Below are 23,064 nucleotides of genomic sequence, written 5' to 3'. Positions count from 1 at the left end.
AGCAGGTGGTTCAAGCCTGTCAAGCCTATTCTTCTACTCAATGAGAGTAGTCTGACCTATATCTTAGCTCCATTTACCCACCATGTGTCCATCATCCTAAATGTGCTTGTCTCACAAAAATCTATCAGTTTGGAAACTTTCAATTAGCTCAGATTCAATTGCATTTCTGGGGTGGAGGAGTTCCAGATTTCCATCACCATTATTGTGTGGAGAGGTGTTTCCTCACATCACTGCACTTCAACTTTAAGGTGATCTACCCTTGCTTTGGACTTCCACAGCAGAGGAAATTGCTTCTTTCCATATATACTCTATCAACTCCTTGAAACATTTCAATTCAGTAATCCTTTTTGTCATACTCGATCCTAGCCCCCATAACGTAAATCCATTTGTCTCTAGTAGCATCCTGGTAAATCTGCAATATGTCCCTCAAAGGTTAATTAATATATCCCCCCCGCCCCACATCCCTCAGGTGTGGTGTGAAGTCCAAATAGTAGCTACTTCATATCCCCTTGACAAACAGATCAATGTTCCATTAGCCTTTTTAATCTTCTTGTACTTACTAGCTTTTATAGCTTTTTGTAATATCTCTACTCAGACCCCGACATCGCCTTGTTCATCACAGTTCCAAGCTTCGTCTCATTTAGAAAATACTCTAATCTGTCTTTCTTTAGTCCACAGTGCACCTCACACTTCCCCAAATTGAACTCAATCTGACACTGTTTTGCCCACTTATTGAACCTAACAATGGGGGGGGGTCTCTTTCCAACTTGCTGCTCCCACCTGCATTATGTACAGTGCCGCCCAACTTGACATTAGAGTCATCGAGTCATACAGCACAGAAAAGGCCCTTCGGCCCATCCCGTCTGCGCCGGTCAAAAACAACCACCTAACTATTCTAATTCCATTTTCCAGTGTTTAGACCATAGCCTTATGTGCCCTAGGATCGCAAGTGCACATCTAAATACTTCTTAAATGTTATGAGGGTCTCTGCCTCCATCACCCTTTCAGGCAGTGATTTCCAAACTCCCACCACCTTGATAAAAATGTTTTTCCTCACATCCCCTCTAAACCTCCTGCCCCTTACCTTTAATCGATACCCCCTGGACATTGACCCCCTCCACCACGGGGAAAAGTTCCCCCCTGTCTACTCTATTATGATCCTCATAATTATAGACATATTTATACATGTTCTGTGAGAAAAACAGCCTTCAGCAGAGAGGATTTTTTTGGGGGGTGGAGGGAACGAAAAGTATTGATTTGCCCTAAATTTACAATTTTTTGTTGTTTTGTTATGAAATTATGGCACAAAGTCTGAACATAAAAATGTGTGGATTTAATACATAACTTTGTTCCATGCCATGTCACTTTTCATGGTTAGGCATTTACAGGAAAACAACCTAACTGTTTATATATTCAATGTAAGAAGGATCTGGGGTGAACTTCTCCCCAAACGGCGCGATGTCCGCCGACTGGCGCCCAAAACGGCGCCAATCAGACGGGCATCGCGCCGCCCCAAAGGTGCGGAATGCTCCGCATCTTTGGGGGCCGAGCCCCAACATTGAGGGGCTAGGCCGACGCCGGAGGGATTTCCGCCCCGCCAGCTGGCGGAAACGGCCTTTGTTGCCCCGCCAGCTGGCGCGGAAATGACATATCGGGGCGGCGCATGCGCGGGAGCGTCAGCGGCCGCTGACAGTTTCCCGCGCATGCACAGTGGAGGGAGTCTCTTCCGCCTCCGCCATGGTGGAGACCGTGGCGGAGGCGGAAAGGAAAGAGTGCCCCCACGGCACAGGCCCGCCCGCGGATCGGTGGGCCCTGATCGCGGGCCAGGCCACCGTGGGGGCACCCCCCGGGGTCAGATCGCCCCGCGCCCCCCCCAGGACCCCGGAGCCCGCCCACACCGCCTTGTCCCGCCGTTCAAAAGGTGGTTTAATCCTCGCCGGCGGGACAGGCAATTTATCGGCGTGATTCCCGCCCCGCCGAATATCCGGTACCGGAGACTTCGGCAACCGGCGGGGGCGGGATTCACGGCAGCCCCCGGCGATTCTCCAACCCGGCGGGGGGTCGGAGAATGACGCCCCTGATGTGTTGGGTGTTCTGGATCACATACAAGTTACCACCACTTGAAGTAGTGCAACACTATTTTATTAAAAGGTTAACTATTTAAACATACTTGAACTGTGGGTAAATACGATACCAGCTTTAACTAAAGACCTTTGCCTTGTCCTAACCAGTTGATGCACTCAGCACATGGTGAATGTCTGTGTTGCAGGCTGTGATCTCTGTGCTCCTAGCTAGCTGCTACTCAAATGAGCGGGAACTCTGATGCCCCCTGTCTTTATAGTGCGTGTGCTCTCACTGGTGATTGGCTGCAGTGTTGTGTATGTTGATTGGTCCCACTGTGTGTCCATCAGTGTGTGTCTGCACCATGATATACTGGTGTATATTATGACAGGATGGTCCAGGAGGAAGCGATTACCAGACGAATAACACACGTGACTGGGCATGGGCTGTGTTACAAAATAGCAACAACAAAAAAAGTTCTGTCAAACACATTTTTGGGGGAATAACTAAAGTTGATTCCACTTGAAACTGCACGCTGCGGGGGGAAGACGGTTTTTGTTTAGATGGGCAGAATGTTGAGATGGATGAAGAGTGCCCGCTCACGTTGTTTTTGTGGAAACTCCTGCTGTGCCGAGGGGAGGGACGTGACACGGGGAATTTTACAAGATTGTGCGGAGCCAACTCCAAAGCCTCGCTCGTAAGGAAATGTCACATTCGCCGCCTCATTCCCATTGTGCAGCACATTCCACAGCAACATTACAGGCATAATGCTGGACAATGCGGAAAGGAGAGGAAAGCTCGCAGCATCTCGGTTACAGAGAGAGCCTGTTTGCTGGATTTGAGTTGCTGGTGGGGTGGGGACCAGCCCCAGCTGGTTCAGCGCAGACCCCTCCTCTCCCGGGCAAACAGCGCTCTCTCGAGGCTGCAGCAAGATCTGTCAGAAAGCAAAGAGCGATCCCATTCGCGGCTCAGGCTTGTCTTTTGCCCCGACGGCCGTTGGTCGCTACTTGTTGATTAGATTTTATTTTTTTTGAATACATATTTTAAGATGCCTTTTTGCAAGAGGGCGGTGCGCCCTGTGCACGTTTGCCGCCTTCACGCCGAAGGGAGAAGGCTGTCAGCCTTGGAGAATCTGATCGATGTGTCCAGCCTGACTTTGGGAAGTGTCCTGAGGCAGCTCTCGGATCTGGCGAGAGCGGCGGTGAGTGTGCTGGAGGAGATCGAGCTGGAGATCGGCTGTATCAGCCACCGGGCGCTGCTGCTGGAGGTCAGGATCATCGGTTTGCACAGATACGTGTCAGCCCTGGCTCTGAGACCTGCTGCACCCTGTGAGTACCAAGGAGCAACTTCTGTCCAGTTTCTTCGCCGATAGAGAAGGGGTGGGGCAACGTCTCACATGAAAAATCATTTGTCAAACTTTTGTTTTTGTTTTTGCGGAGGTGTGAGCTCCATGTGTGTCAGTGCCATCAGCATTTGTTATTGTGCCCAGGTAGTGGGGCATTTGAATCCGATTTAACATTACCCCGCAGATACTTGAGTGCTTTGTCTGCCGGCTCTCTGTAAATGTTTAATGGGAGCCCAGCACCGATAAGAGTTGTTGAAGGAATCACAGTGACATGCTTGGGAGGCAATGCATTAATTAGGTTGGATTGATGTGTGAATGAAGTGCCTTGTTGGACTATGCCAGGGAATACATGATTGTTGGGTAGCTCTCTTCCTAAATGAATGATCAGCTGGAATCCTTGGGTAGGAATTGCCATCCATTTGAATCATTCCGGGCGAAGTGCCGAAAGTGAAGTTTCAAAGTTGTCAGGCCAGCACAGCGCTGTCTCACAGGTAACTGGTTCAGGTCGAGCAGGAAGTTGACAGCTTCGATGGCTGGTTGTTCTCCACTGGTGAACTGTTCTCAGCCGGCGTGGTGATGAGAAAGTGATAAATGGCTTCAGTGTCCCCTGGATAATGGGAGGGGGGAAACAGCCCGGCTTTCTGCTCTGGTTACTACCCAGTGTCTGCAGTTGAAAGCGTGCACGCCAGGTGAGTTCAAGATCGAGATCCAACTTCATACACGAAGGATAACTGCTTAGGAAATGTATTGAGGGGTAACTCATGTCTAAGGAAGCACTTTCGAGTCAGCACCTTAAGGTGTGTAGGAAGGTCAGTTGGAGGGCAGAAATGTGTCTTATCCGTTTCTAAATCACTCATTTATGGACTAGATGGGAATTAAGTTAATTCCTCTTCATGCAGTGACACTATTATTTGATATTTGTCCCTGTATAAAATTGGTAAAAGGGTACATTGTAGAATATGTAGTTCATTTCAATTCTGGAAGCCTTGATAAGTGAAATTTTACTTTCACCAGGGAGCTGGCGATCTGTGATTTTCATGTTTTCTATTTAGTTGGGCTTCTGAGCAGCATTTCCCTCCCCCATATTCTCTTAATCACAAAGACAGCTGTTTTCCACCTCTGTAATATTGCTCGTCCCTGCCTCGGCCCATTTCCTGTTGATATCATCATCCATGCTCTGGATATCTCCAGATTTGACTATTTTTATGGTGTTTTGGCTGGCCTCTAACACAAGCTCACTCAGAACTCTGCTGTTCATGTCTAATTAGCTTTGACTCCTGTTGACCCATCACCCCTGTGTTGGCTAACTACATTGGCTGCTGATTCACTCATGCTTGAGTTTCATACTTTCATCTTTGTGTTCAAAAGTCTTCCTGGCCTTTCCATACCACGGTAACCCCCTTCAGTTCAACAATCAATGATTTGTCTAAACATTCTACTTTGTATGTGATATGTTTAGCTCAATGTGGAGTGCCTTCAAGTTCTTTAATGTGACTGTGCACATGTGGTAACTTTAAGGGAACAGCTGGTGAGACTCCTGTGCCGTACCCTCATGCTTGCTGCACGGGTGTGAATGCACCTAGCTCATAGTGATCCCTGTCTAGAATGCTTAAAGAACTCTTGTGTTCCTCCAATTCTGGCCTCTTCCACCATTTCATTTGCCCCACCATTGGTCACCCAGGTCCTAAACTCTGCAATTTCCTCCAGAAAACTCTTCACTCTCTCACCTTTCAGACACTTCATAAAATCGACCAATTTGATCAAGCTTTTTAGTTAAAGTACTTTGGCTTGGTGTCTGTTTCTACAAAACACCTTGAGACTTTTGATGATATTGAAGGCTGAAGCAACTGTATGAATGTGAGTTATTATAGTTTCTTAAAAGTCATTCATATGGGACTTCCGGTGGCGGCTATGAAGGAGTAAGTCGCACATTTGGTGGCTCCCACTCTGGTCGGTCCTTTGGACCTTTTCCCCCGATTTTTTACCAGACTTGAATTGTAAAACTGAAGACAGGGGCAATTGTGTACTGAATTCCCACATCGGTGCATGGAGAGAAGGACTAGAACTGCTCGTAAAGGCAGAAACAGAAAGACAGAGAAGGCTTGGGCTGAAGCTGCAGCAGGAGACAGCATGGCGGAGGACCCGACCTCTGGTTTGTCGACCCAGCGGTCAAGGGAGCAGCTGATGCAAGTTATTCAGGAAGGCTTTGCTAAGCAGAAACGGGACTGCTTGGACCCGATAAAAGAGTCAATTGAGCGGCTGGAGCTTAGATTGGACGCCCATGATGAGGCGATCCAGAAAGTAGAGAAGGCGCTGGCTGAGCAGGATGAACATTAAACTGCGGTGGAGTTGGAGGTGGGGATGCTGAGCGACCAGCAGAAAAGGCTCCTGGAGAAGGTGGGGGGGTCTAGAGAATAGGTCCCACCAGCAGAACCTGAGAATCGTTGGGCTCCCGGAGGGGTCCGAAGGAGCGGACACTGGGGCATACATAGCGGGTATGTTTGAGAAGCTGATGGGGGAGGGGACATTCTCCCGACCCTTGGAGGTGGACAGGGCTCACAGAGCACTCGCGAAGAAGCCGCGAGTGGGAGGCCCCCCGAGGGCAATGGTGGTGAGATTCCACAGGTACTTGGATAAGGAGCGTATTCTACAGTGGGCCAAGCAGACAAGGAGCTGTAAGTGGGACAACAGTATCCTGTGGGTTTACCAAGACCTGAGTGTGGAGGTGGCCAGGAGAAGAGCAGGCTTCAACCAGATTAGGTCAATCCTTTTTAAGAAAAAGGTGAAGTTCGGACTGTTGTATCCGGCCCGTCTCTGGGTCACACACGAGGAACAGCACTTTTATTTTGAGTCGCCTGAGGACGTGCTGGACTTCGCGAAAAGGAAAGGACTGATGGTGGACTGAGAACTTTTGAACTTTGCTGCAACGTTCTTCTTATGTTTTTTTTTGTTTTTCTGTTCTATTTTTCAAAAAAAACGTTCCTTGTTTTTCGTTTTGTGGAAGCTGTTTGTAATGCCTTTTGAATTGATTTGGGACCAGCGGTAGAGCTGAGTGAGTTAAGGTTTTCATTTACACTGTTGGGGGATGGAGGTGTGCTTGTTTAGATCTTGGTGTTTTTCTGTCGGGCACTTGTGTGGGGATTGTTTGATGTTGGAGTATGCATGTACCTTCAATCCACAGAGAGGCAGCGAGAGCGAGTGAACATAAGCCTTTATTAGCCATGAATTTGCCTAGCCAGAGTCAGTAGTATAGATGAATGCCGCCCTCAAAAGGCCGGCCTATATATGCCCCAGTGTGGGCGGAGCCAGAGGCGGAGCCATACCGGGGTTACAGTACAGTACCTGGAAGCAGTTCATATCACGACTTCCAGGTCATAGGTCACAGGTTATGATATCATGCATGCATTATGGTGAATACATTCACCACATTTTGTATGCGCGGGAGTGGGGTGGGGAGGGAACAATAGGTGGGAGACTATCCGGCGCCAGTGATGGGGGCCACCAAGCTAGCTGGGCAGGCTAGCTCACGGAAGCACAGTGGGAGGTGTGCATATGTTCGGTTTATTAAAGGGGTTGGGTTACAGAGGGTTGTTACTGGGGGGGAGGGGGGATAAATGTTCTGCTGACGAGGGAGGGACTTAGGCTAAGGGACAGAGAGGAGGTTGGGGGCGGAGGCTGCCTGAGGGTGGACCGGTGGAGGCGCAGAGCATGGGTTGGAGGCAGGCCCAAAAAAGGGGCTGGCTGATCGGCGAAGGGGCGGGGGGGGCAATGAGCCCCCCAACTAGGTTGATCACCTGGAATGTTCGAGGATTAAATGGGCCGGTCAAGAGGGCACGTGTGTTCACGCATTTTAGGGGACTGAAGGCTGACGTGGTAATGTTGCAGGAGACGCATCTTAGAGTAATTGACCAGATTAGATTGAGGAAAGGCTGGGTCAGTCAGGTCTTTCACTCGGGACTAGACTCGAAGACTAGAGGGGTCGCGATCCTGATCAATAAGCGAGTGGTGTTTGAAGCGGGTAGAATAGTCTCGGACGTGGGAGGTCAGTACATTATGGTCAGCGGGAAACTGCAGGTGGTATTAGTAAATGTATATGCGCCAAATTGGGATGATGTGGAGTTTAGAAAGAGGATGCTGGGGAAGATACCGGACCTGAACTCGCACAGGTTGGTCATGGGAGGGGAGTTCAATACAGTTATTGACCCTGGTTTGGATCGAAAAGGAACTAAAAGCGTTCATGGAGCAGATGGGGGGGGGGGGGGGAGGGGGGGGGGGGGTTGGATCCATGGAGATTTGGGCAGCCGAGGGTGAAGGAGTTCTCCTTCTACTCACACGTGCATAAAGTGTACTCCCGGATTGATTTCTTTATTTTGAGCAGGGCCTTACTGGCAGGTGTGGTGGACACTGGGTACTCGCCGATCACAATCTCAGACCATGCTCCGCACTGGGTTGAACTGCAGGTTAGTAAAGACAGTAACCAGCACCCGCACTGGAGGTTAGATGTGGGACTTTTGGCTGACGAAGGGGTGTGCGAGCGGCTGAGGAAATGTATTCAGAGCTACCTGCAGGTCAAAGACACGGGGGAAATTTCAGCAACGGTGGTCTGGGAAGCACTGAAGGCGGTGGTCAGAGGGGAGCTGATCTCGATACGGGCTCATAGGGAGAAGGTGGACAGGGCAGAGACGGACCGACTGGTAAAGGAGATACTACAGATCGATAGGAGGTATGCGGAGACCCCAGAGGCAGGGCTTTTAAGGGAACGATGGAGGCTGCAGGTGGAGTTCGGCTTGTTAACCACAGGGAGGGTGGTGGAGCAGCTGAGAAAGGCGAGGGGGTGATCTACGAGCATGGAGAGAAGGCCAGCAGAATGCTTGCACAGCAGCTTAGAAAGAGGGAGGCAACCAGGGAGATAGGGAAAGTAAATGACAGAGACGGGAACCTGGTGGGAGATTCAGCAGGGGTGAATAAGGCATTTAGGGATTTCTACAGTAGGCTGTACAGGTCGGAACCCCCTACGGGGCCGGAGGGGATGAGGCACTTCTTGGAGGGGCTGAATTTCCCAAAGGTGGACGGGGAGCTGGCAGAAGGGCTGGGGGCCCCGATTGGGTTGGAAGAGATAGTGGAGGGTCTGAAGGCCATGCAGTCGGGTAAAGCCCCGGGGCCGGACGAGTACCCAGTGGAGTTTTATAAAAAGTTCTCTGGGATATTGGGGCCGGTGTTGATGAGGATATTCAATGAGGCAAGGGTAAGAGGGGTGCTGCCCCCGACGATGTCATAGGCCACGATTTTGCTGATTCTGAAGCGGGACAAGAACCCGGAGCTGTGTGGGTCTGACAGGCCGATATCCCTGTTGAATGTGGATGCCAAATTGCTGGCCAAAATTTTGTCCTCCAGGATTGAGGATTGTGTTCCGGACGTTATTGGGGAGCACCAGACGGGGTTTGTTAAGGGTAGGCAGTTGGTGGCCAATGTAAGAAGGTTGTTAAACGTGATCATGTAGGGAGGTGGAGGTAGTGATCGCAATGGATGCAGAAAAGATTTTGATCGGATAGAATGGGATTATCTGTGGGAGGTACTGGGACTGTTCGGATTTGGGAGGGGCTTTATTGACTGGGTCAGGTTGCTGTATCAGGCTCCTGTGGCAAACGTACGGATGAATAGGACAACACCGGGGGACGAGACAGGGCTGCCCCCTCTCCCCACTGTTGTTCGCGCTAGCTATAGAGCCGTTGGCAATTGCTCTGAGAGCCTCAAGGAGCTGGTCGGGGGGTGGGGGGGGGGGGGGGGGGTGCACAAAGTATCACTCTATGCAGACGACCTGCTTCTGTATGTATTGGACCCAACAGAGGGGATGGAAGAAATCATGAGGATTCCAGGAGAATATAGCCGGTTTTTGGGGTACAAGCTAAATATGGGAAAAAGTGAGATGTTTGCGGTCCAGGCGAGGGGACAGGAGAGGCGATTGGGGGAGCTGCCGTTTACATTAGTAGGGGGAAGCTTTAGGTACCTCGGCATTCAAGTGGTGCGGGAATGGGACCGGCTGCATAAATTAAATCTGGCCCGGCTAGTAGACCAAATAAAGGATGATTTTCAGAGGTGGGACGCGCTTCCGTTGTCACTGGCTGGGAGGGTGCAGACGGTGAAGATGACGGTCCTCCCGAGATGCCTGTTTGTATTTCAGTGTCTCCCCACCTTTATTTCGTGGTCCTTTTTTAAACAGGTCAACAAAGTGATCACTGGCTTCGTTTGGGCGGGCAAGACCCCGCGAGTAAGGAAGGTAATGCTTGAGCGGTCGGCGAGAGGGCAGGCTGGCGCTGCCAAATTTTAGTAACTATTACTGGGCGGCGAATGTAGCCATGATCAGGAAGTGGGTGGTGGGGAGGGGGAGGCGTGGGAGCGTATGGAGGCGGCTTCATGCAAGGGCACCAGTCTGTACGTTGGTAACTGTGCCTCTGCCGTTCCCGCCGGCACGGTACTCCACCAGCCCCGTGGTGGTGGCGGCCCCGAGAGTCTGGGGGCAATGGAGGAGACATGTGGGAGCAGAGGGAGTATCGGTCTGGTCTCCAATCTGTAATAATCACCGGTTTGCCCCGGGAAGTATGGATGGGGAGTTCCGGATATGGCGGAGAGCAGGGATTTAGAGGATGGGGGACATGTTTATTGAGGGGAGCTTTCAGAGTATGAGGGCGCTGGAGGTGAAGTTTGGGTTGGCGAGGGGAAACAAATTCAGGTATCTGAAGGTGCCGGGACTTCCTTCGGAAACAGGTGTCAACCTTCCCGCTCCTACCGCTAAGGGGGATTCAGGACAGAGTAGTTTCCAGAGGGTGGGTATGAGAAGGGAGCGTCTCTGACATTTACAAGGAACTTATGGGGTCAGAGGAGATGCAGACCGAGGAGCTGAAGCGCAAGTAGGAGGAGGAGCTGGGAGGAGAGATAGAGGATGGTCTAAGGGCGGACGTGTTGAGTAGAGTCAACGCGTCCGCAACATGTGCCAGGCTCATCCTGATACAATTTAAGGTCTATCATCAGGCTCACATGACAGTGGCCCGGATGATCAGATTCTTTGGGGTGGAAGACAGGTGTGGAAAATGTGCGGGAAGACCAGCGAACCATGTCCACATGTTCTGGACATATCCGAAGCTTAGGGGATTTTGGCAGGGGTTTGCATATGTCATGTCTACGGTGTTAAAAACAAGGCTGGCACTGAGTCCAGAGGTGGCGATTTTCGGGGTGTCGGAAGACCCGGGAATCCAGGAGGAGAAAGAGGCAGATGTTCTAGCCTTTGCTTCCCTGGTAGCCTGGAGACGGATACTATTAACATGGAGGGACTCAAAGCCCCCGAAGTCGCAGACCTGGCTATCGGACATGGCTAGCTTTCTCTGTTTGGAGAAAATCCAGTTCGCCTTGAGAGGGTCACTGTTAGGGTTCGCCCGGAGGTGGCAACCATTCATCAACTTCTTCGCGGAAAATTAATCGTCAGCAGAAGGGAGGGGTTAGTTTAGCTTCGAGTAGGGGGTTAATAAAGGTGGGACCCGTAAGGAAGAGAGATGGCTTTTGCACTATGTTTATAGTTTCATGTACATTGTTTATTGTGTTGTTACAATACCAAAAAACCCTCAATAAAACGTTTATTAAAAAAAAGTCATTCATATGGGTTTGCTCTTTTGGTTGTATTTCTGCCAAGCTGCCAATCCTCCATCCTCCTCCACACTGTTGATCAATGTGGACCAGTCAAGCAGAGATCTGTTGATTGAGATGAATAATAGGATTGGAAACCTTCAGCTATTGAGATACAGCAAGCAGCCGCAACAGCTGCATTGCCAGTTCGAAACAAAATAAACAGATAGTATTGTCTGTGTTCTCAATGTATGCAGTTGATACACACCTGTTTCCTCCTCAAGTGGGACTTGATCAGGGATCCACTGTGCCAGATGTCAGCAGCCTCAACAAGCACACGCAGGGTTGCTAAGACAGGGAAGTGCCTCTAATCCTCTCCCCAACAGGCTGACTTCCAGAGGAAGCAGCCAAACCTAATCATATCTATCAAATTGTAAATAGTAATATGAAAGGAAAGGAAAGAGTGCAAATGTTGCAAATTTGAAACATTGAATTACATGGAATTACACCGTGAAAATAGTTAATTGGTTTAATCAGCCTATGTTGGTGTATATCAAGGACATGAGCAGCAGTTTTTATTCAAAATATTTTTCCTTCTCCCTTATCACTTTATCCCTCTGCCTTCAATTGCTTATCAAATCTATCATTAGAACATAAGAACTAGGAGCAGGAGTAGGCCACCTGGCCCCTCGAGCCTGCTCCACCATTCAATGAGATCATGGCTAATCTTTTTTGGTTTCAGCTCCACTTTCCGACCCGAACACCATAATCCTTAATCCCTTTATTCTTCAAAAACCTATCTATCTTTATCTTAAAAACATTTAATGAAGGAGCCTCAACTGCTTCACTGGGCAAGGAATTCCAGAGATTCACAACCGTTTGGGTGAAGAAGTTCCTCCTAAACTCAGTCCTAAATCTACTTCCCCTTATTTTGAGGCTATGCCCCGAGTTCTGCTTTCACCCGCCAGTGGAAACAACCTGTCCGCATCTATCTTACCTATTCCCTTCATAATTTTATACGTTTCCATAAGATCCCCCTGCATCCTTCTAAATTCCAACGAATACAGTCCCAGTCTACTCAACCTCTCCTTGTAACCCAACCCCTTCAGCTCTGGGATTAACCTAGTGAATCTCCTCTGCACACCCTCCAGTGCCAGTACGTCCTTTCTCAAGTAAGGAGACCAAAACAGAACACAATACTCCAGGTGTGGCCTCACTAACACCTTATACAATTGCAGCATAACCTCCCTAGTCTTAAACTCCATCCCTCTAGCAATGAAGGACAAAATTCCATTTGCCTTCTTAATCACCTGTTGCACCTGTAAACCAACTTTTTGCGACTCATGCATTAGCACACCCAGGTCTCTCTGCACAGCAGCATGTTTTAATATTTTATCATTTAAATAATAATCCCTTTTGCTATTATTCCTACCAAAATGGATAACCTCACATTTGTCAACATTGTATTCCATCTGCCAGACCCTAGTCCATTCACTTAACCTATCCAAATCCCTCTGTAGATTTCCAGTATCCTCTGCACTTTTTGCTTTACCATTCATCTTAGTGTCGTCTACAAACTTGGGCACATTGCACTTGGTCCCCAACTCCAAATCATCTATGGAAATTGTGAACAATTGTGGGCCCAACAATGAATCCTGAGGGACACCACTAGCTACTGATTGCCAACCAGAGAAACACCAATTAATACCCACTCTTTGCTTTCTATTAATTAACCAATCCTCTATCCATGCTACTACTTTACCCTTAATGCCATGCATCTTTATCTTATGCAGCAATCTTTTGTGTGGCACCTTGTCAAAAGCTTTCTGGAAATCCAGATATACCACATCCATTGGCTCCCCGTTATCTACCGCAATGGTAATGCCCTCAAAAAATTCCACTAAGTTAGTTAGGCATGACCTGCCCTTTATGAACCCATGCTGCGTCTGCCCAACGGGCCAATTTCCATCCAGACGCCTCGCTATTTCTTCCTTGATGATTAATTCCAGCATCTTCCTTACTACCAAAGTTAAGCTAACTGGCCTATAATTATCCGCTTTCTGGCTACCTCCTTTTTTAAACAGTGGTGTCACGTTTGCTATATTTCCAATCCGCAGGGATCGCCAGAGTCTAGTGAATTTTGGTAAATTATCACTAGTGCATTTGCAATTTCCCTAGCCATCTCTTCTAGCACTCTGGGATGCATTCCATCTGGGCCAGGAGACTTGTCTACCTTTAGCCCCATTAGCTTGCCCATCACTACTTCCTTCGTGATAACAATCATCTCAAGGTCCTCACCTGTCATAGCCTCATTTCCATCAGTCACTGGCATGTTATTTGTGTCTTCCACTGTGAAGGCCGACCCAAAAAACCTGTTCAGTTCCTCAGCCATTTCCTCATCTCCCATTATTAAATCTCTTTTCTCATCCTCTAAAGGACCAATATTTACCTTAGCCACTCTTTTTTTGTTTTATATATTTGTAGAAACTTTTACTGTCTGTTTTATATTCTGAGCAAGTTTACTCTCATAATCTATCTTACTCTTCTTTATTGCTTTTTTAGTAGCTTTCTGTTGCCCCCTAAAAATTTCCCAGTCCCCTAGTCTCCCACTAATATTTGCCACTTTGTATGCTTCTTCCTTCAATTTGATACTCTCCCTTATTTCCTCAGATATTCATGGTCGATTTTTCCTCTTTCTACCGCCCTTCCTTTTTGTTGGTATAAACCTTTGCTGACCACTATGAAAAATCGCTTGGAATGTTCTCCACTGTTCCTCAACTGTTTCACCATCAAGTCTTTGCTCCCAGTCTACCTTAGCTAGCTCTTCTCTCATCCCATTGTAATCTCCTTTCTTTAAGCACAAAACACGAGTGTTTGATTTTACCTTCTCACCCTCCATCTGTATTTTAAATTCCACCATATTATGATCGCTCCTTCCGAGAGGATCCCTAACTATGAGATCATTAATCAATCCTGTCTCATTACACAGGACTAGATCTAGGACCGCTTGTTTCCTCATAGGTTCCATTACTATGAGGAACCTCGTAGGTTCGATTCCCTGCTGGGTCACTGTCTGTGCAGAGTCTGCACGTTCTCCCCGTATCTGCGTGGGTTTCCTCCGGGTGCTCCGGTTTCCTCCCACAGTCCAAAGACGTGCAGGTTAGCGGGATTGGCCATGATAAATTCCCCTTAGTGACCAAAAAAGGTTAGAAGGGGTTATTGGGTTAAGGGGATAGAGAGGAAGTGAGGGCTTAAGTGGGTCGGTGCAGACTCGTTGGGCCGAATGGCCTCCTTCTGCACTGTATGTTCTATGTTCTAAAATTACATACTGTTCTAGGAAACTATTGCGGATACATTCGATAAACTCCTCCTCAAGTCTGCCTTGACTGACCTGGTTAAACCAATCGACATGTAGATTAAAATCCCCCATGATAACTGCTGTACCATTTCATCATGCATCATTTATTTCTTGTTTATTGCCTGCCCCACCATAATGTTGCTATTTGGTGGCCTATGGACTACTCCTATCAGTGACTTTTTCACCTTACTATTCCTGATTTCCACCCAATTTCCAATCTTATCCTCCATAGCACCGATGTCATCCCTTACTATTGCCCAGATGTCATCCTTAAATAACAGAGCTATACCACCTCCCTTACCATCCACTCTGTCCTTCCGAATAGTTTGATACCCTTGGATATTTAACTCCCAGTCGTGACCATCCTTTAACCATGTTTCAGTAATGGCCACTAAATCATAGTCATTCACGATGATTTGCGCCATCAACTCATTTACCTTATTCCGAATACTATGAGCATTCAGGTAAAGTACACTTATGTTGGCTTTTATACCTCTTAACACCTTGATCAGTAACCTCTCCTAAGTTATTTTTCCTCTTAACGTTTCTCCTAATTTTCCTTGTCGTTGAACCCATATCTTCATGGAACAACCTGCCACGTTGCTTTCCATTAATGTTTTTACTTCCCGTTTTATTCCTTTTAGTATTACTGGACCTATTCACTGAGCTCCCCTCAGTCACTGTACCTTGTTCTGTCGCCCTTTTTGATTTTTGACTATGGCTTCTCTGCCTCACACTTTCCCCCTAACTGCCTTTTGTTCCTGCTCTTGTTTCACTACCTTCCGACTTCCTGCACCATTTCCCATCCCCCTGCCACATTAGTTTAAACACTCCCCAACCGTTCTAGCAAATAGCCCCCCTAGGACATCAGTTCCAGTCCTGCCCAGGTGTAACCTGTCCAGTTTGTACAGGTCCCACCTCCCCCAGAACTGGTCCCAATGCCCCAGGAATCTGAAACCCTTACCCTGACACCATCCCTTCAGCCATGTATTCATCCTATATATCCTGTCATTTCTACTCTGACTCGCAGGTGGCACCGGTAGTAATCCTGAGATCACTACCTTCGAGGTCCGATTTCTTAACTTCCGTCCTAGCTCCCTGTATTCTGCTTTTTGGACCTCATCCCTTTTTTTTATCTATTAGATGTTGACATGGCGATCTAACTAAGCGAATGAGAATTGTTGGGAGCTTCCCGATGGCCGACCTGGCGAGAATGCCACCGGTATCCAACGCCAATTAGGGCCGGGAATGATGTCCCAAGGATTTCAGATCGGAATGACTGTCTCACCTGCTGATACACCTGGACCGCGCCCAGCAAGTTACCGCTAACGAGGGGGAGCAGTTTTTAAACCAATCCCGCAGAGCAAACACCAGACAGCATGCACACCCACTCCACGATTCAGAGGTGCTAACCTGGTTAGACTGTTGGATGCAGTGGAGTCCAGATGGGACAACCTGTTCCCCTGTAGGGGTTGGAGGGTCAGCCACAGGTCAGCCAGTGCTTCTTGGGAGGCAGTGGCAGCGGCCATCAGCTCAGGGAGAGTAGCCAGGAGGACCGCCATCCAGTGCCGTAAGAAGCTCAACGAGGTCCAACGGGCTGCAAGGGTGAGTTGGCATTGGCCCTCTGGCACCGGTCCTGCTTGCCACTGCCAGCTGCCCCGCCCCCACAACAACACGGCGGTTGGCACCACACCCCTCCCCAGGCACAACACCACGCATGTGCCCCAGCACACCGTGGCACCAACCTACACACCCCACCCTTGCCCTTGCTTTGTCCCCGCAGGATAAGTTAGCCCATAACAGGTGGGAAGGGGCCCAGAAGGACGGAGGTTGCCGATATCAAAGCCCCCACCCCTTACGAGGAATGGAAATTGGAAGTTGTGTAGGAGACCGAGGACAGAGCGGTCACCAACGTTGAGCTTGGCCTACGCCGTAGAGGTGACGATCCACCGGCCTCCATCCTTGTCTCACTTGTCTCAAGTGAGTTTTGCATGCCAGATATAACGATCCTTCCCTCTCACTGACCACATGTCCATTCTCCCACAGGATCTCCATCTGATGGTGCCAGCCCATCTGTGGTGGCGTCTCTGTTATCTTCCAAGAGAACTCGTAGGAGGATGCCGCAATCAAGGCATCACAGCTGACATCCCCATCTTCCACCAGCGCAGAGACACACACATTGGTGGGCGACATCTGTGGACAGGCTTCTGGGGCACAATCTGGTGAGCACCACACAGTTGCTGATGCACATCAGGTGGGGAGGCAGGAATATCCAGTCGGAGGTCTGCTGGATCCCAGGACCCATAGGGATCCCAGTCAGATGACGAGCCTCTGGACAAGGTTATCCCGGAGATGATGCAGGCACTAGGGTATGGCCATGAGATTCAGGGGTGGCTGTTAGCAACACTCCAGCTGATTGGAGGGGCCCCAAATGCTTTCGGTGCAGGAGATGGTGCCAGCAGTGCATGGCACCGAGGCCAACGCTGCTCAGGTGGCGATCGCAGTGGAAAACCTGCAGCACGATGTCAGAACCATGAGTGGTGGTGTCAAAGGCTTTGTTCAGTCAGTGACGGCCATGGCTGTGCGCTTCGACAACATGACCAATCGCTGACGTATCCCTGATGCAGGTGGACCTTGCCCAGTCACTGCGAAGCATGTCCCAGTCTCAGGTGGACACTGCCCAGGCAGTCCAGAGCAAGTCCCAGTCACTGAAGACCGTGCCCCAGACGCAGGTGGACATTGATGAGGTACTGCGGAACCTGGTCCCGTCAAGAGGGGCATCGCTGAGGGCGCCGACACAATGGTGCAGACACGATGAGCCGCCAGAGCTGGAGAGCCAGATGATGCAGGGGCCTCTGGAGCTCACTCCAGCCACCCCACCATCCCAAGGCGACCGCCAGTGCTCTACAGGCACTGACCAGGAGGAGGGGGTGCCGGAGGCCGACCCGGATCCTCCCTATAGGGAAACGCAGCAGTTCCCAGCTCTCCCAAGTCCCCCTCCTAACAACGGCGTGTCTCGAGGCCAGCGGGTGGAACAGGGTGGCACGGCGAGGCATGTGCCACCAATGAGGTGTCCAGGGCCCTCTGCCTCCAAAGCCCCCAGAGGACGCCCGCCAGCATCGAAGACTACAGAGCGCAGTAAGCAGCAGGCTGCCTCTACTCCTAATGTGCTTCCTGATGGCAGCACATGCACAGCCATGCCGCCCTTTTCCGGGTGCTGGCTACGAGACGCGGCCTCATCAGAGGGGTGGAACTTGGGGGAGCTCGTGGCCACTGTCGCCACTCCATAGGATGGGTCCGGGTTTATACTCAGCGCTCCCTCCTCCTGTTCAGTGCACGTAGGGCCCTGGGGTTCCCCTCGGGATAGAGGGGCAGCTAGATTGAGCCCTGCATCATCTGGCTCTTCCAGTCCTTGCGGCTCCCCAACTTCTGCATCATCATTTCGGTACCCATGGTGATGATCTTCAGTGACTGGGATATGATCTGCAGCGCCTCGGTCATGGCCATCTGAGAGCAGGACATGTCCCGCAGAACCTCATCAAGGACAGCCTGGTACTGGGTCTCATCCACCATCGAGATGGGGAATCTACCGAGGTCCTTAGCCACGACCGTCACTGACTGTGCATTGGACACCTTTACTCATGCTGCTGATGTCGTGCCCCAGGCTCTCCACTGTGGTCACCACCCTAGCAGTGTTGGCCTCGGTGCCAGGCATTGCTGGTGACATCTCCTGCATTCATAATATCTGGGAGTCTTCAAATCGATTATGGACTTGCTGGAGTGTCGCTGACATCTCCCTCTGGATGTCTCGGCTGCTCCCTAACGTCTCCATCAGTTCCGGGTAAATCTGTCCAAGAGGCTCACATCTGGCTGGGACCCAATTGCTGTCTCATCTGGGCGTAACTGCCTCCACCTGATGTGCATCAGCGACAGTGTGGTGCTCACCAGATTGTGCCCCAGAAGCCTGTCCATTAGCGTTGCCCACCGAGGTGTGTGTATCTGTGCTGGTGGAGGCTGGGGATGATAGCTGTGACGCATCGACTGTGGCATTCCCGGAGCTTTCCTCCAAGGTGGTCTCATGGGAGGCATGGGAGGGGGCTACCACGGATGGGCCAGCATCGCCGGCTGGTGAAACAGCGGTGGAATGAACATGTGATCAGTGGGAGGGATGGGTCAGTCTATATGGCAATAACAACTCACGTGTGATAGTCACCTCGGGTGGGGCCCAGTGGATTCTCACCTCTGCTGCATGAGCCGACCTCCGCTTTAGTGATCGCTCTGTCCTCGGCAAACCCCATAACCTCCAGCACCTGTTCATTGAAGGTCATGAGGATTCTTATGTGTGGCAACTCTCCTCCGGTCTGGGCCTTCTCCGGGACAATTATGGGAGAACATCTCCTGTGGAGACACAGGGAGGGCATCATTAGCCACAAGTGCAATGTGAAGGGAGCGTTGGGATAATGGGAGAGTTTTGGTGAAGAGAGAGGGGGTTGGGTGGGTGTTGGGGTTGGGGGCTTTTGTGGGAGGGTGTCAAATCATTCATCCTGCTCAGTGTAGGTCATTGACTTTCTTGCGGCACTGGAGGCCAGTCCTCGTGGTCACGTTGCCTGAGCTGACGGCCGCTACCACTTTGTCCCAGGTGACACTGGCTGCCCTGTGGCTCATTCTCCAGGCCATCCCTCCTGGCCTCCACCACATCTGGGAGCCTCCCCTGGTCCATGCCTCCAAACAGGGCCGATGTTCACGGCGCCATGGCTACGAGTTGAGTGGGGTTGGCTGTGCAAGTATTGTTTAAGTGCTGTTCGACCTTGTTGCGGGGTGGGGGCTGGTGAGCAGGGTCCAGGCGAATCGTCTGGCCCATGAGCCTCGTTAAGTGGACCTATTAACGTTGAGTAGTGTTGTCAGCCTCACCGGCCAAGCGCCGGGAAGCTCGCGGCAGTTTCCGCTCACTATCACACGTAGAAATCTTTCCGGAGAATCGTGCCCATAATCATTCTGACAATATTTTTGGCATCACCACTGCAACAGGAATTTCCCATCAATACTGTTACAAACTCTTTCTTATCGCTGGGTCAGGAGTTTATCATACGTTAGAGAGAGTCATGAAATTTTGAGTTTACTTAATTGTCTTTCAAGATAATTCAAGACAATTGTTTGGTTCTTACTCAGGTCTTGCATACTTAGGTATTGATTGCACTCAATCCTGGAGTTCTCAACGACATGGATTGATATAGTCAGTCCATTTTCTCAGGACCATTGCCAGTAAGCATAATCACAACTTACTCAAGAGCAGTGCACGCAGGGGAGAAATGTGATGATCTCCACACAGCTTCAAATACAAACCAGCGCCTGTTTATTTTATTCCAACCGTTATACTTTTAAGCAAACTCTGGGAGGGGAAAACCGACCTGCTGGAGATTCTGGGTCTATGTCAAATTCACCTCCTTTTCATTGCAGTGTGTTAGCCACTCACTAGCAATATAAAGATGCAATAAGGTCCAGTGGACTGAAAACCACTGTGGATTTAGTGGACAAAGTGCCCAGGTTCAGTTACCGCAAACTTGATGTGTTAGCCAATTTTAACAAGGGTGATTGTTAATAAACTGCATGTTGATTTCAGTGTCAATATCCAGTAAACCTTTCTGAAGTGTGTGTTTGTGACTCAATAGAAAAGAGAAGCAAGAACTTGTATTTATTTATATTGTTGTTTTCACAACCCCAGGATGTCTCACACCAAAGTGAGAAAAAGCTGGTGGGAGTAATTTATAGGCCGTTCTACTGCAATTATGCCATTGGGTCAAGTAACAAGAACAATGTAATAGTCACGTAGGACTTTAATCTTCATGTAAAAGGGACAAATAAAATGGCTAAGATCATTTGGAAGATAAGTTTGTAAAATTCTTTAGCAATAACTTCCTTGAAGGATGCATTTTGGAACAACTAGGGATGAAGCTATTCTTGGTATTTTTGCAGCACGGTAGCACACTGGTTAGCACTGTTGCTTCACAGCGCCAGGGACCCGGGTTTGATTCCAGGCTTGGGTCACTGCCTGTGCAGTGTCTGCACGGTCTCCCCATATCTGCGTGGGTTTCCTCCGGGTGCTCCGGTTTCCTCCCACAAGTCCCGAAAGACGTGCTTGTCAGGTGAATTGGAAATTCTGAATTCTCCCTCAGTGTAACTGTGATGAACAGTTACTGTAACACTATACCCTTGTTATCATGTAAGCCCTTTAAGACCGGGCTTGGAACCCTGGGGAACTCCGCCTCTGGCTCCGCCCATCTGGGAGCAGTATATAAGGGGCCGCCTTGTGGGCGGCGTAGCTGTTAGCACATGTCTCGGCACCAGTCTACTTCTTAGTTTATTAAAGCCTTCTTTACTGTTTACACTCTAACCGTCGTTATTGAGGGTACCACAGTAACCGAATAGGTGCCAGAGTGTGGCGACTAGGGGATTTTCACGTAACTTCATTGCAGTATTAATGTAAGCCTACTTGTGACACTCAAAGAGTGGTATACCTCATAGAATCATAGATTCATAGAATGTACACTGCAGAAGGAGGCCATTCGGCCCATTAGGTCGGTGCCGGCCCTTGGAAAGAGCACCCTACTTAAGCCTACACGTCCACCATATCCCATAACCCAGTAACCCCACCTAACCTTTTTTGGACACTAAGGACAATTTAGCATGGCCAATCCACTTAACCTGCACATCTTTGGACTGTGGGAGAAAACTGGAGCACCTGAATCCAAAACAAAAATCTGAAATTTAAATGAGAGGAGGGCTGGCTAAGGTTGATTGGATGAATAGGCTAAAGTTATGTCGCTAAATAAACAATGGGAAACGTTTAAACAAATGAATCAAAACATTGAATAAGAATGCATTTCATTAAAAAACAGAAACTCAGAGAGGAACAACCCATCCGTGGTTTGCTGGGGAAGTTAAAGCAGAATCAAATTTTTAAAAGAGTCTTATAAACGTTGTGAATAATAGTAGTAAAGTTGAGAATTGGGAGTGTTTCATACACTAATTGTGTATGAATTATTGATTGATTTATTGATTTATTTATTGCCAAGTGACCAAAGCTTGATAAAAAGGGAAAAATATAGAATATGAGACTAAACTCGAGAAAATTATCCGAAGGGACGGCAAGAACTTTTGCAAGTATATAAAAATGAGGAGAGTAGCTAAAGTTAACTTTGGTCCCTTAGAGGCAGAGGCAGAGTAAAATATCATGGGGATTGAAGAAATGGCAAAGATGTTGAACAAATATTTTGTGCCTGTCTTTGCAGTGGAGAAACAAATTATAGAGCAGAAATAAAGGGTAACCAATAAGAGTGAGGAACTCAAAATACTTAATATCAGAGAGAAAAGTATTAGAGAAACATAAGGGACGAAAAGCTGCCAAATCCCCATGACCTGACGGCCTACATCTTAGGTTTATAAAAGGCAGCTTTGGAGATAGTTGATGCACTGGTTCTGGTTTCCAAAATTCCCTAGATTCTCGAATGGGCCCAGTTGATCAGAAGTTAGCAATTGTAATGCTGCTATTCAGGAAAGAAGGGAGAGAGAAAACAGGAACTCGCCTGGTATCAGTCATTGGCAAAAGGCTGGAATCCATTATTAAGTAAATTGTAGCAATGCACTAGGAAAATCATGGTATAATCAGACAGAGTCAACATGGTTTTGCAAAAGGCTTCCCTTGACTTTCTTCCATTCAATTGGGATGACATTACCAACATAGCCCTCTTTACGTTACAATTCTTTCTTAAATATTGACATTGTCATGTTTCTTCTATACATTGGAGTGTTAATGACCCAGACCGAGGGGGGTTTACACTGTTACCCGCCCCTCGGTGTACATTTGCTGGTAAGACCTTACACAGTTGTCTTTCCCCATTGCGCCTTGGCGGCAGCTGCCCAAGCTTGAGACAGGTAGAGCCTCAGTATGTAGTGACACTTGGTGTTTGCATACCGGGGGTCCACGCACAGCTTGATGCAGCTGCACACAAAGGTGACCATCAGGATGAGTTCCTCCCTCCTTTATTCAGAGGTTTGTACATGGTGTCCCTTCGGACACGGTCCATCTTGGATCTCCAGATGAATTTGAAGATGGCTCGGGTGACTGCTGGGGCATAGGGTCGGGTAATGGGCCAGACCTGCGCTACATGTAGTAACACCGAGAGTGCCTCACACCTGATGACCAGGGTTTTGCCCGCAATGGAGAGGGAGCGTTGCTCCCACCAGCCCAGTTTCTGTCTTACCTTGGCAATGCGCTCCTCCCAGTTTTTGGTGCACCCCCCAGCAGCTCCGAACCATATCCCCAGCACCTTCAGGTAATCTGACCTGACAGTGAAGGAGACAAAGGAGCGGTCGGCCCAGTTCCCAAAGAACATGGCCTCGCTCTTGCTGCGGTTTACCTTGGCTCGCGAGGGCAGTTCAAACTGGTCGCTGGCATTCAACAGCCTGCGTACAGATGTGGGATCCGAGCAGAAGACGTCAACGTCGTGCATATACAGGGAGGCCTTAACCTGCACGCCTCCGCTGCCTGTGATCGTCACTCCTCTTATACCCGAATCCTTACTGATGGACTCGGCAAAGGGTTCTATGCAGCACACAAACAAGGCTGAGGAGAGTGGGCAGCCCTGCTTGACTCCAGATTTGATCTGGAACTTTTCTGATTTCC

The 23,064-nt window shown here is 49.2% G+C and overlaps 1 protein-coding gene and 1 long non-coding RNA gene across 3 annotated transcripts in view; one reads left to right on the top strand and one right to left on the bottom strand.

Annotated features, from left to right (window-relative positions):
• The window catches only part of LOC140422773 (uncharacterized), a 61,748-nt gene extending 59,450 nt beyond the window's left edge, over positions 1-2,298 (bottom strand). Inside the window, exon 1 of the long non-coding RNA XR_011947595.1 lies at positions 2,171-2,298. This is a non-coding gene — a long non-coding RNA (uncharacterized lncRNA). The remainder of the gene's footprint in view (positions 1-2,170) is intronic.
• Positions 2,299-2,812: 514 nt separating this feature from the next.
• Positions 2,813-23,064, top strand: part of nhsl2 (NHS-like 2) — a 461,184-nt gene continuing 440,932 nt past the window's right edge. Inside the window, exon 1 of one of the 2 annotated variants that reach the window (XM_072505424.1) lies at positions 2,813-3,389. In XM_072505424.1, the coding sequence (XP_072361525.1) occupies positions 3,110-3,389 (280 nt within the window). In that variant the 5' untranslated portion in view covers positions 2,813-3,109. The remainder of the gene's footprint in view (positions 3,390-23,064) is intronic. The other variant, XM_072505423.1, reaches the window with a different exon arrangement.

The sequence above is a fragment of the Scyliorhinus torazame genome, chromosome 5, assembly GCF_047496885.1.
Source record: "Scyliorhinus torazame isolate Kashiwa2021f chromosome 5, sScyTor2.1, whole genome shotgun sequence".
NCBI lineage: Eukaryota > Metazoa > Chordata > Chondrichthyes > Carcharhiniformes > Scyliorhinidae > Scyliorhinus > Scyliorhinus torazame.
Note: the sequence above shows the minus strand (reverse complement) of the source record. Positions and strands in the feature narration are given on the sequence as shown.